Source organism: Pygoscelis adeliae, unplaced genomic scaffold (genome assembly GCF_000699105.1).
Source record: "Pygoscelis adeliae isolate BGI_AS28 unplaced genomic scaffold, ASM69910v1 Scaffold420, whole genome shotgun sequence".
Taxonomy (NCBI): domain Eukaryota; kingdom Metazoa; phylum Chordata; class Aves; order Sphenisciformes; family Spheniscidae; genus Pygoscelis; species Pygoscelis adeliae.
Genome location: NW_008823871.1, coordinates 476705 through 490596, shown reverse-complemented (window position 1 = coordinate 490596; position 13892 = coordinate 476705). Strand labels below are relative to the sequence as shown.

The 13892-nt window shown below is 46.6% G+C and overlaps 1 protein-coding gene across 1 annotated transcript; it reads right to left on the bottom strand.

The window, feature by feature from the left end:
* Positions 1–1912: 1912 nt before the first annotated feature.
* DISP2 (dispatched homolog 2 (Drosophila)) lies at positions 1913–12717 on the bottom strand. Its single transcript, XM_009333629.1, has 7 exons — positions 12698–12717; positions 10953–10982; positions 8839–8962; positions 7603–7718; positions 7016–7134; positions 5966–6063; positions 1913–5332 (listed from the first exon to the last, which is right to left on the bottom strand). Exons 2-7 carry the CDS (start codon positions 10961–10963, stop codon positions 1913–1915), a joined length of 3888 nt encoding a protein of 1295 aa, XP_009331904.1. The 5' UTR covers positions 10964–10982; positions 12698–12717.
* Between the last annotated feature and the right edge of the window lie 1175 nt (positions 12718–13892).

Sequence of the window (13892 nt, the reverse complement as noted above, 5' to 3'; positions counted from 1 at the left end):
CCTCAGGGAGGGGGCCGCGGGGATGGCGGGTTCACCCAGGCGGGCGTAGCGTTGTCTCCCCGCGGAGCTGCCTTCAGGGGAGCCGGGCGCCGGTGGGGAGGGCCATCCCTGCTTCCCGCCGCCTCCCCCTGTGGTTTGGGCACTCGACGCCCGGAGCTCTCAAGGCCTCCGTGGCCTTCGGAGGGGACTCTGCGCCGTGGAGTGCTCCCTGCTGTGCCCTCAGGGCGCCGGTGCTGCCGCTTGCGTTTGAGGCCGTTAAAATTGCCTTCCCACACTGTAAGAGGAAAGGACGCATCTGTATAAAATGTTTCCCGACTTTCTTAGATGTTTGTTCACAGTGTTTTCCAACGCGGTTTTCAAAATGGGTGAGAAGTCCCTCCCAATAGTGGAAAAAGGCTCCTGTGCGGAGATGGTTTCAGTCAGCATTTGCTGACAGCCGGAGGGCAGCTCTGGTTGCCAAAATACCCACCTGACCACCCAGTAGGAGAACTGCATTATGAAAATGCAAAGGTGAAATTCGGTGTCTATTTCAAGCATCGTCATCAGTTTTACAAGAGCATATTCCTAATCAACATCAGGCAGTTGTGGCCTGTCTCCCCCAGAGCAGGGAAAACTACTTGTGGGTGTCAGAAGGGGCGAATCTTTTTGAGATGTATACTTTCCTTTTGCTGGTTATATTGGAAAATACATTAGGCACTCACAAGATGAAGAAAATGAACCACAGCGTTCTTGGTGAAAATGAAGCATCACTCAGATTTAGGAAAGTTTGTTATAAGCATTTATTTTACGTCAACTTGTATAGGGAATGTTACCTCTTTTTCAACAGATAAAGGCAAGGAAGTGTTTGTTTTCCTGTTTGTTTCTGGTAGAGAAAAAAAAAGGTAAAATTCAAGATTCACCAGATGATACGCAAATTTTAAAAAGTTACCTGTTTGTAGGGAATGCCTTGAGTGGAAACAAGCTATGAAGACGACACACAAAGCACCCGAGTAACTGCGGGGACGGGGACGCATCTCTCAGGGGAAATCTCACACTGAAAATCTTTGGCAGTACCAGAATTTCTTCTGATAAACTGAAATTGTTACTGAAAACAGATTTGGGCCGGATTCTGCAGCCTCCTCCATGATCTGTAAGAGACTATATCAACTCAAAAGTCTCGATGAGATTTTTTTATAATATCTGAACTATTTTGATGAGATCTGTGAACCTGGACTTCACATAAAGCAATTTCTGACTCAGTAGAAAATGAAAGACTTTCCTTTTTTATTAACAATACACTCTTCACGTGATAGCTAGATTTTCAATAGTTGTGGGTTTGGGGTTTGGATTTTTTTTTTTTTTTTTACATGAGCTCTCTTTCTCTGTTGTTAAATATCTAGGAAGAATCACCTCATTATTTCTCTCCTATGTGACCTTGACAAGAAAACAAAATCTATTCACCTTGTAGGAAATGACAAACTCTTCACTTGATAGCTAGATTTTCAATAGTTGTGGTTTTGGGTTTGGGTTTTTTTTTTTTTTTTTACATGAGCTCTCTTTCTCTGTTGTTAAATATCTAGGAAGAATCACCTCATTATTTCTCTCCTATGTGACCTTGACAAGAAAACAAAATCTATTCACCTTGTAGGAAATGACAAAACAGGTTTACTCGATAAGTTTTGCAGTACAGCTGTGGATATGGCACCAGACACTGGAAGGTCAAAGGGCTTGTACTCCATCAAGATTGATCTCACATCCTCTCACTAGTATCAGATTTGCTGGTTCTGTGAAAACACAGGTATTTGCACAGCTGAAATACTAAGAAATCGTCTCAGCTCTAGGAGAGGTGGCAGGAAAAAACTGATATTTACAGTTCCAAGGAGATTTCGACTTCCCCTTTCCCTGGCAGTACAGTTTTGTTTTCTGCAAGGTTTCAACTGTTGTAACCAGAACTTTGTGCGCCAGATCGTTTGATCCAAACATCAGGCATGTCTGGTTGGCTGTTCGGTAGCACAACCGGGCCTTCGCTCCCTAATCCAAATCGATTTTTCCATGAAGAGCTGTTCTGCTGCGATGCTGCTGGAGAGATATCAAAGACGGTCTCCCTCAGGTCCAGCCGCAGGGTATCTCTCTTCCCGTTCAAGTAACCTCTCTCTGTTTGACTGTACGAATCAGACAGCTCTAAGACATCAGGACAAGAACTGGCTGATTCAGCAAGCTTTAGGCCTTGCTCAAAATCACTAATTGACGTCTCACTGGAGATGTTGAGCATGTCGAAAGAGCTGCCAAGAGAACAAAGGCATCTGTGAATTTTGTAGATGTCAGCAGCAGGGAGATAGCTGTTGTCTGAGGTATAATCCAACTGCTGCTGGGCAGTGTCACCAGAGCACTGTGATTTATTGAGCTGCCCTTCTTCTGTCATGCCAGCCGGCTGGATATGGTCCAGCCCAGACCCACCCCAAGCTTTCCGACCGTACTTTCGACATCGACAATCTCGGCAGAGTCTCTCCCTGTGAATTTCTGCTCCTGAGCTGCTGTGCTTGTACGGAGAGGAAGTTTGCAAGGCAGGACACTGGCACAGGCCAACCTGCTGGTCTCCAAGGGTCTCCTGCAGATTCTGCCTCTCTCTTTCAAGGGAAGGGTGCATTCCTATTCTGGGGCACCTGTTGTCTTCAACTTGTGTGTCTTCAGAGAGCACTGACGGCCGGTTGGACAGCTTGCTTGTGGAAGTGCTGTTGTCAAAACTGTCGCTGAGTTTTCTGGACAAGGGCTGGAGCTCGTATTGCTCGTTTGCAGTGTTGGACTCCTGGACCTTCCGCAGTCGGTTTTGCTTCTCGCTCCCCCCACAGGCAAAGCTTCCGTTCAGCCCGGAGTCATCAGAATAGTCTTTCATGGTGTGGGCACAAGGCCAAAGGATCTGCCCACAGTTCTTCTCTGGGCCAAAGAAGCAGCACAGTGACTGGAAGAAGAAGCTGGCAAACCCACAGCTGATACACTTGATCATCATGATGAATATCCCCAACTTCCTATATGCCAGGACCGTCGCAGGCAACATAATGACCCCTGCAGAGAAGAGAGCGGAAGCTGCCATGGCCGTGGCACAGCTCATCTGCTTCAGGGAAAAGGCCACTCGGCTCAGGCGGTCGGAGTGGGGGCACAGATGATAGGAGATGCAGTAGTTGACGGTAAAGTCAACGGAGAGACCTACTGCAGCTGAAATGAAGAGAGACTCCACTGCGTTGAGCTGCCACTCCAAGAGGACCAAAAGGCCAACAGTTACCAGGACAGTGCCTGCGATGGCAGTAACAGAGAAAACGCTAAGGAGAACATTCCAGGTAGTGAGCAGCAGCACCACGAAGGAAATGGCTATGGAGAGCCCCATGACCACCATCGTTTCTGTGCTGAGACTGTGCTGGAGGTTGTATAGCTCTAGTTTACTGGTAAACCATCCATTCTGAAGCCCCACGGGGGCAGTTTTCATTTCCTCTGTTACCCAGAGGTTGATTTCCTCGTAGAATTGTTTGGCTTTGCTGTAGTTGAAGCTATAGTGGTAAATAGTTTGAAACTGCAGCACTAAGGCAGCGAGATTTCCCTCCCCGTCAAACCTGAGGCCCAGATCGTACGTTTCTGCCTCTTCCCTGCCTTGTTCCAGGAGCATCATTTTGATGCAGTGTAGGAAGACTTCACTTCCGTAAGGGAAGGAGAACTGGTTACAGCAAAGGTTGAAGCTGTGGTCTCGCTGGGAGCACTGGCGACTGTCCATCCACCTGAGGAACTCCTCCATGAAGCACACAGTAGATTTCTGCTCTGCGTCAGGGTAATAGAAAGTTTTGTTCTTCACTTTTTGGCAGAATTCAAGGAGCCACTTCTGGGCATCAGGCTTTTGGATTGTGAAGGTGACGTCTGTCACTAGGGTGCCATTGCTTTTTGGATTGAAATGGTCCCCATTATCCACAGGCAGAATGCCCCAGACTATCGTGACAGGCATACGCTGCCCTTCTCCATGCTCCAGCCTCTCAAACATGAACTGGTGGCAGTACTCAGAATCATACCTCTCAAAGGGGTGGCTCAGTCTAAACACCTGGACAGACGACGTCTCGAGAGTCGGGAGTTTGAGTTTTGGGTTGGAACAGGAAATGTAGGCACCTCCTACCGCTAAGGCAGCAAACCAGCAGATCCAGATGTACCGAAACTTGATGACCCCACAAGGCAGAAGCTTTTCAAACAGCAGCTTGGAGGTTTCAGACAGTGTGTTCTGGAGACCTCTGAGAATGTAATGGAGGGAGAGAGCGACTCTCTTATGGCCAGTGTTGTTCCAGTAGTCTTCTGGCTTGTAAATGCAGGTCGTTGCTATGTAGCGCTCATACAGCACGGCCGAAGAAGGAAGCCAAGTCATCATGAATACCAGATTCACCAGCACGGAGGTGCCCATGTAAATAGCAAAGCAGCGGATGGCTATTATATTGCTAATGTAGCTGGCATAGAAGGCAGCACCCGTTGTGAAGCAAGATGCCAGCACGAGATACGCAAAATGGTGCATGGTTTGACTCACCCACTGAGAAAGCCCAGCGGAAGGGTTCTGGTTCTTGCTGAGGTTCCAGAGGTCGAAGAAGACGAAGGTGTGGTTGGCACAAATGCTGCTGAGAATGATGACTGCTGTCAGGTTTACAAAAGGGAAATAGGTGAATCTGAAGGCCACCTTGTACAAGAAGTAGGAGATCATTAAAGAACTGACAACAGCGAGCAGGACCATCAAGGTAATAAAGACTGAGCGTAAATAAAAGGAAATGCTTAGAAAAATAGCTAATATTGCCAGGACTGGATACTTAGTATCCAGTAAAAGATAGTGCTGGAATAGTTTCTGTTTAAGGCCCAGGTCCATTCCAGTGATAGATGTATAGTTATCAAACAGATCCCAGGATTCAAGATTGTCTAAGTAGATCCCCATCATAGATGCACCTTTCCTCGTAGGCAAAAACAGCAGGCTGTATTTGAGAGATGGCACTTGGTACTCCATCGTCTGGGGACTAAGAAAGTCTCTGTCGACCAAGAAGTGAAGAAGCTGGTAAATGGCATTGAAGCGGGTACATTTTTCTGGGACTTTGGCACACTGAGAGTGTTTCTGTCTCACAGTCTCAGGACCTATGCAAGACGGAGTGAGGATACCTTTGTGGTAGTCTGGAGCACAGGCACGAAGGAGGGCCAGAGTATGGGAGATGTCTCCTTGGGTTATCTCCAAACACGAAGACCTGTTGTACAGGACAGCAATGTAGTTCCCCAGAGACCAGCTCGGGCAGCATTCGTTGGCTTCAGTACGTTGACAGAGGTCTCTAAAATGAACATGCGAGCGTATCTGAAAAACAGACGAGGGAGCATCATGTCAGACCCTCGCTGCACACCTCATCTTGCAGCCCCGTAGAGTTCCTTGCTCCCTGCAGTAATCCTACCCTCCAGGTGTACCAGCCATGGCTCGCCATCCTCCCAATGACAAATTGCAAACACTAAAGCTATTGAAACATGCTAGCCTTTTGCAAAAATTAAACCCTGCCCGTTATTTATATTTTATAACCTCTGATTTGAAAATTTCGATCCTATGGCAAACACAGCTAATCCAATTAAACTTCCCACTTGCAATTGTGACTTGCTGTCACAGCCTCCGAGATGATAGCTCCACTTCGGTCATTAGGTTCTGCTGCCCAAAATTCTCGGCAGCTTCTGATGGACACCTTTGGCTTCTGGACCAAGCTCTTGTTCAGTGTCCGTTTATTCTTGTTTAATGGCAGCTGCTACTTGGCAGCTGGACTTTAGTGATGGGTGGAATCATCCGTGTGTTGCTAAGTAGGTAAAAGGCTTTGGGGTCCTTTAGGCTGAAACCTGTTCTGTAGCTTACGTTATTTTTGTCTGGCTTCCTTTCAGCTAGAGATTAAAGACTACCGCAGTCAGAAAAGAGACAGCATGTGTATATGTTCTTCCTGACATTACTAACCTTGTCTTGTTCAATTTGACACATGGACTGAATAGCTTGCAAGTTCCATAAGCTCCCAGCAGTTGTCGACATAAATACCAGCTGGGAATAGCTCTTTTCTGAAATAAAGAAGAAGAAAAAAAAAATTAAAAAAGGATTAGGTAATGAGGGCTGTTTGGAGTAGACTCTCTGTACATAGAAAAAAAAAAATATATATATATATCGCTGTCTATACGACCGCTATGGAGGACTCCCTGAAGGGAAGCAGGTCACAAAGACAGTAGCTTGTAGTGAGTGGTAGCCTCTGCCTTGTGTGATCTGACCTCTGCTCCTCGCCCATCTGTCAGCAGCAGGAGAGCAGTGTTGGGGCATTTCCAAAATACGCTCTCCGTGCTGTCAGCATGCTTTTAGTGAGTGTTGGCACCTGGTTCTGCACCCCTGTTACAAAGGGAGGGGCTCGAGTTCAGCCAGAAACTCCCAGGGACCTGAGGGTTTGGTGTTTGACTGGTTTCAGAGGTGGAGTAGAGGCAGGGAGGGGAGTAAAAATATCTGCATGCTGTTCCTCTTTCTTCTACTTACTGGTGTCCATTTTGGGAGAAATTTTGGGTGTCTTTGAGTTTTCCTCTTTTTTCTCTCCAGTTTTTACTGCCACTTACATTTTTCAAGAAGAAAAGAAGGAACAGAGAGGGAGTGGGAACAGAGAGGGAGTGGGGCATGCGCCATTTTTTCAGAGTATTCACTTTTGACATGGGTAAATGGTGAAAACATTAGTCCTTTTACTGGTGCTTTTAAGGTATATTTCTAAAAGGGAAAAAGAAGTATGGCAAAAAGTTAAGGAGAAACAACTCTTCTCCAGAATTTCAGAACAAGCTTTTTCTAACCACTCAGTTATGAAGTGCTGGAAGATCACTATCCAAAAGGTGGCTTAGGTTTCACAGGGTGGTATCGTACACACTGCTTTCTTAGAGCACTTTTAGAACATTTCCCTGTGTCCTAAATCACTTTGACAATTCTGCGTGCCGTTGAGTTCTGGGTGTGTAATACTTACTACCCCATCAAGTTTTCACTCACCTGGGGGACCACAAAAGAAACCATCCGCTCCGTAGATTTGTTCCACCATTCTCCGTGTCCTCGCTTCCTGTTCTCCCTGAGCAGCCTTCTGTCCTCTGCTAATGCCAATGTCATCATAGCTAGCAAGAGATCAGATTATTTCTGTAACTAGGGATCATCTGGCTATGAGTTACGTTCACTGGCAAGGCTCTGGTGCCACACATAACACTGCTGCAGCAATAAGGAGTCATCATAGTCTTGAAAGAGCATTGCTTGGACGGGAGCTTTTCCGTATTGGGTTGACTGTGCCCCTTTATAGGGAACTGCATGAGACTAAGTGAGAAACTGCAGCCCCTTGCGCAGACGTGCTGAGTCGCCTCTGCAGTCTCTTAAAGGTAAACAGTGAAGGAAACGCATGAAGAGTTTAGAGCCTAATTCCTGAGTAGGGAGCCCAGGTCCACTGCAGGCAAACAGACTAAACTCTCCAGTGCCTTGGTCACTTTTAAGCGTAGCGTGTATGTTGTAATTCACACAGATATCTTGGAACATTGAATCTGTAACTTTACAGCCAACATCTTCCTCAACCCCCCCAAACCAAACTCAAATACCTTTTCTTCTCGGCATAGGGAGAAAGGGAAAAGGTCTTCTTGTAGCCTGTGTGGCTCTCTACATTCCTCCACACAACGAGCTTTCTGCCAATGTCAGTATCTCGTGGCTCGAAACCCTGCAGCCAAGTAAAAGGGTTTTGTGTGTCATCAGCTTGCATTTTAGTTTAGCTTAGCTTTCCTTAATCCTCCTCCTAGACACAGAAACTATATGAGATTATTACTGCATCTTGGAGAGATACACAAATTGAATTTCCGCTGGAAATACTGCATGCCAGAGCTGACAGAAAAAAATATTTCACCTTTCCTTTCCTTTTTGGGCAAGGATGGCTACAATTCTCTCTCCCTGATCTCATAAGACTCTTCTCCTCCAGTAAAATAGTCACTTACAGAAATGGGAATAATTTTCCTCTTCCTGGGCAAACTCTAGTCTATTCTTATTTTCTCAGGATTCTTCCATTAGCGAGAGACTTTAGAAAATGTGGGATCCTGCATGGAAAACAGGACCCTGTGCGGCAGTGCTCAGAACGGGGCAGTCTCTCCATTTCAAGAGCCTCACACAGGCTGTAGGAGCCAAAGCCAGATCCTCCATCCAATCTCCACCCAGCCTGGCTAGCGAGAGACTTTAGAAAATGTGGGATCCTGCATGGAAAACAGGACCCTGTGCGGCAGTGCTCAGAACGGGGCAGTCTCTCTCTTTTTCGAGCGTCTCACACAGGCTGTAGGAGCCAAAGCCAGATCCTCCATCCAATCTCCACCCAGCCTGGCTAGTCCTTTTGGGCAACCCCAGCCTTCCAGCAGTGGAAGGGGAGCAAAAAGAGCAATCCTGGTTTGTGCTGGCAGTGTCTTCACACCAGGCTGAGGGCACTAGTGCGAGTCCTCAGCATTGCTGAGAGATGGGCTGGTGGCTGCCACTGGCATAGGCTGTGCTCTTTCTGTGGTGTCAAAGAAACAGCAAATACTGTGCATTACTCTGACACATTATGTCCATTCTGAAGGAATCTTGCTTTGGTTGCACGCCTGTGAAGATGTGGGTTAAGGACAGCAGATCACCGATAAACATGGTCATTTTTTCTAGTGGCTTTAACGCCCTCCTCGATTTACTGTCCTGCCTCGCTGCCTCTATCTGCAGAAAAGGAAGGAAGTAAAGGCTCATTTTATACGGCAGAAAGAAAATATCACTGGTTGGTCCGTGGATTTTCCCTATGTTTGTGTGACGTATCGTCTGTAGGGACTTACCATTAAGGGTTCTGAAAAGTCAGGCAAATTTCCAACAAGCAGGCCAGCTAAAGTGCAAACTACAGCCGTCACTGAACACAGCACCAGGACGGCTATGGGCCACTCTGCGATCATTTGAGAATAACTGGAATCAACAGAAGAAAAAATGCAGCTGTTAAGGCACTTCTGCTATTAGCACAAAGCCTGCTGTTGAACCAGTGTAGTGTTAGTAAAAGGAAGTAAAAGAATTAGAGCTTTCTGGTTTGAGCATTTATTTGTTGAAAAGCTTAGAGGCTCTAGTACAGATATTAATGAACATATACCTCCAACTGGATGTTTGCAGGCAATTCTAATTAACTCGGGTAATTACATTTTGCCTCCCTACATTTTCCTGCTTTTTCAATCAGAAATAATAGAAACCAGACTCTTGCGTCCTAGGGCAAAATGAAGCTTTAAATATTTAACTTAAAAGATTGCATTTTAAAAAAGCTGCTTCCTTTCCCCCCCCCCATTGTGCAATCTAAGCTAGTAGCTGCCTAACAGTTTGGCCTGCAGATTTTCAACCTGTGGACCCTGAGAAGTCTTTGGGCTATTCTGAAGGGTCCCCTAAAGATAGCTTACTCAAGCAAGTCCATTGTCATTGGTCTAAATTCACTTACTATATAGGGGCCTGCCTTGCTGTTGGGAAACGTATGGGCATCTGCACAGCAAAAAAGGATGGAAACCACCGATCTGACACGTAACCGATGTTAGGAGATGCAGCAGACCAGTTTTCCTTCAGGGTTTGGAGAACACATACAAGCCCATGGGGCAGGGCTATGCCTGGGATACGTAGCAGTGTGCTATGGTGGCACGCACATTTTTAATGACGGTTCTATACAAACAAAATGCTTCCAGGGAAGCGGTTTACTCTGGCCAAAACTCTTGCCAGTTACTTTTGTTCGTAAGAGCTGGTCTAAAATTTTCCATCCGAGGTGTTTTTTTCTTTTGGGACAAACTGTGTCTCTTATGGGATGATCTATTGAAGTTACTATCCCACAATTTTTTATCAGTGCAGGTTTTACTGCCACAAGATTTTTGTCTTCCTCAAAAATATCTGTTGAGATATAAGATATCTCAATGGGTTCCTGCTCTGGGTTGGCAGGTTCTAGGTATTTCTTCTGTATTCTGATGTATTTCTGAAATAGAAGAAATTCTTTGTTCAAAAATAGTTGACAAATATTTGAGCGTCATGGGGAAGTGAAATATTTATGAACTTTAGAGCGGCCGTGCCAGTGCGTATTAGCCTCGAGGTGTAATGTTCCTGCTTGCCTGCTCTTTTGCTCTTCTTGCTTCCAACTTCACTGAGTCAAATAATGCAGCTATTTCTCATAATTAGAAATCATTACAAGCCCTTCAAAGAGTTTTTCACATGACTTTTGGTCAGGCCTGGTATTTTTTTCAATTTAAGACTGCCTTATCGAGTTTGTTTTCATAAGTGAAGTCTTTGCTACAAAAATGAACAAAAGTTGCCCTTTACGCATTAGAGTACCTAATTTCTGGAGGCCGTTTTGGGTGATTCCATGTCCAGTTACCGGGAGGGGGAAAAGATTTGGCTGCAGTATCTGATGACGGAAGATCCTTACCCAAACCTTCCAGGAAAAATAGTTTACAAAAATCAGCTTTTAAACGGAAGTTGAAAGCAATCAAATTATTTTAATTTTGAGAAATCTATTAAAATACCTCTGTCTTTTGAAAAGGTGAACTTACTTCATGGATGGGCTATACGCCTGATTGCTCATCTGGTGGGCCAAGCTGGATGAATCCTATACATATATATGTACACACACATACATATAGGATTATTTTATATATATATAAAGCTATTGTATGGATTAGAGCCAGGCACCTGCCCCAAGAACAGCTGTCAGGGTGGTGGTGCTGCTATTCATTAATGCAGGTTAAATTGATCTCATAAGCACACTGAGATTTTTCCCAGCGGATGGGAAGCCCTGAGCGGGGCGTGCTGACCTTGCCTCTGAAGCTGGGCCTGCCAGGGATGTCACCAGTGATAATATTCTGCATTTCCTAATAGCAGGGTAGGAGAGCAATGATAATGGGGTAGAAGGACAGGAAGCTTTTGATATTAAACATACCTTTTTGGCATCCTGAAAGCTTTGTCATGTCTGCAGACAGAAGAAGAAAAAAAAGATGCATTCATTTATTATTTTCCTACGAAGCACAGTGCTGGGCTGTTAATGAGCGAGGTAACCCTTTCAGGGGCTGGAAAGCACCAAGCTGAGCCATTGCTGCAAAAGTGCTGGCACTACATGAATTAGTTTAATGAACAATGGAGTCTTTTCCTCTCCGTTGGCATTTTAACCAAACAGGATGGGAAGTCATGTAGTCACTCCTCATTTTTGCCCCTCTAAGAAAACCCTGGAGAAAGTAATGGGCATTAGCAGTGTAATCCCACAGAAATCGCACCGCAACTCTATCCATGAAAATCCATCTAAGTGCTTTCCTACTGAATTTTTAAATTGTTTCTTGACAAGAGCGTACCTCTTTTTAAATTTCATCAGTTGGGCTAGCAATGCCTACAGATAGTTTTTATTTTCTGTTCCGCTCAGCAAGGATTTTCCAAAAGGGTGGCTCTCATTTGTTTCCTGGGCCCTTCCCAAGACAGCGTTTGTCCAGTCTAGAGGAGCAGAAGGCCGGTGGAGCTGCTTGAAACATTTTACCAGGGTTTCCTTCACAGAGGAGCATTTGTCATTCCTACTTGTAGGGCTCTGAGGAATGAAATAAAGAAGCCATCCCCGGGGGATCCAAGGTTACGTTTGTTAACGAATCCCTGAGGGCAAGCTTTCCACTGACATCTTAACAGAAAAGCTGACCAGATATGGGTCACCATATCTGAAGGACCTTTCATTCTGCTCTCGGTTTCCACTGAAATGTCCCCTTGAAATATGCCCCAGCCCGGCATGGCCTTGGGTTGCAATGCAGCTTCCAGTGAACTGCTCCCAGCTGTGGCTTCCTCCTCTCTCCAGAGCCATGCCAAGCTCAGCTCGGTGAGTGCTCCTTCCTCCCTTCACCCTCCTCCCTCGCTCTTGGCTTAAACTGGGAGAAGGTCCTGCTGCACTCTGATATCCGCGTGGGGCAGGTGGCCCTGGGTGCCATGGAAGATGCTGGCTGGAAGGGGCAGAGGTTGTAGCTTAGGCAGTGGGGAAGCCCATCCTGCATACATCATTACAGCGCTGCCCAGGAAACAACCACCACCCAAGCAAGTCACTGGGGTGCTCTGCAGGCAAATGGAGTTTGCCCGATTCTGTCATGGACAATACAGAATTTACGCCTGTGTTGCTTCCCAACCTGGAAAACCAAGTAATCTTCACCACTTTTGTATTTCTCACTGCTCAGCTGTAGCCAGTGCTTACCCTCTGCTGCCTCTCCCTTCCAGCACAGGCAGCAGCTTCGGTGGGGGCAGAAAAAGAAATTGACTCTGCTCTTATCACTGAGAAACTCTGCCAAGATAAAGGATTAGCCAGCTGGATGCCTTGCAGTGCAAAAGGAGAAAAATACAAAGATCACAGAAGATGGGCATAATCAGAGCTGCGTGATCTAGGAGCAGCTGAGTGACCTTGGCTTTATCCAATGAGTCACCCTGAGAAGCAAATCCTGCCTCTCCCTGTTGTGGGAATGGCAGCTCTCTGTACACTTTCCACAGAGATGGAGAGACCAGACTGGATCACTCCGTGCATTTTGGGGCAGCTCCTGTCCCAAACTGAAGAGCAAAACCATGTTTCGTGCATCCCCAACCCTTCTCATCCCCTCCCCCTTCCCACCGTAAAGTTTAGGAGATGCTTTTTGAAAGCCCCTGAGCCCCTCTCCATGTGCCTCTTACCTGACTGTTACAATGTGATGCTGCACTGGCCGTCGCTGCCCGGGGGACCACTGTTTCCAGGGGGTTTCCGAGGCCTCGTGGTGGGAAGCTGGCATGGGATCACTGCTGGAAAGGTGGGAACACAACATGGGCCTCTCGCCATGCCCAGGGAGCTGGGGCAGGCCATAGCTACCTCGGGGCTCCTGCTGGTTGCAGGGGTAATAGAGGTGATGCTGCTGCAAGTCCTGGGAGCTTGACGGCACCTGGCCATTGGACTGGGTGGAGACTGGCCCAAGCGTGTGGCTGGAGGAGGGCAGGTGGTCTCCCCCCAGCCTGGGGGATGCAGGAATGGGACAGTGATGGACCGGGCAGATTCTTTCCCAGGAAGTGCCACTGTAGCTGGGCTCGGTGTTCCCGATCTCTGGCATGGCGAGACAGGTCTGGCAAGGTCCTGTATTCTGTTTTTCTCTGTGAGAGAAAATAAAGGTATGGTAAAACAGCAGAGCAGTAGAAAGGCTATGCAGGGGAATCGCATCCTGCAAACTGGAGACGCTCACAGGCCTCCCACATAACACAAGATGTAAGTCCTCACCATTTGCTGTACCAAGAGCCAGTCTCAGGGCTGAGCTGGGTTATGCTTTTTATAAAGACATCCACCACTCCCTCAGGGATTCCAACTGATGGAGAATCCATCACATCTTTGTGCATGTTGCTCCAAAATTTTGAAAAATTGGGTCACATCCCCTCAAACAGTTCTCCAAGATATTTCACTGTGGAGGGGGCAGAACATTCTGGCTGGTGATAACGGCAGGGTCCTAACTCAGAACCACAGAGTGACTATGGAGATTTGGGAAAAGGAAACCAAAGGAGACTGCATGTGAAAAAGACACTCAATTATCTGTGCTTCTTGGGAAGATGAATTTGTTTGATCGCTCTGCAGAAGGACTGGCTTTGCTCCACGTTGGGAGTGTAGGAGAGTGAATCATCCCTGACACTAAAAAAACTGAACAGTGAACCTGATGGCTGTGATGGTGTAAAAGGACTTCAGCCTCCAGCCTGGCACATGCCTTAACGGCTCCCGTGTCCTGCAGACTCTCCGCTGGGCTCTTCAGGAACATTTTAGACATACATCTCCCAAGGATGTCAGATATTATTGGTCTTGGTGTGCAGGAAGGGGATGGACTAGGATCTCTCAAGATCTCTTGAAGCTTGACTT

Excerpts from the sequence above, each read along its gene's own strand:
- DISP2 (XM_009333629.1), bottom strand. Across the intron at positions 7,135-7,602 it reads CCCTATGCCGAGAAGAAAAG|CTATGATGACATTGGCATTA; the intron begins GTATTTGAGTTT and ends ATCTCTTGCTAG. Across the intron at positions 5,333-5,965 it reads GTCAAATTGAACAAGACAAG|ATACGCTCGCATGTTCATTT; the intron begins GTTAGTAATGTC and ends TCTGTTTTTCAG.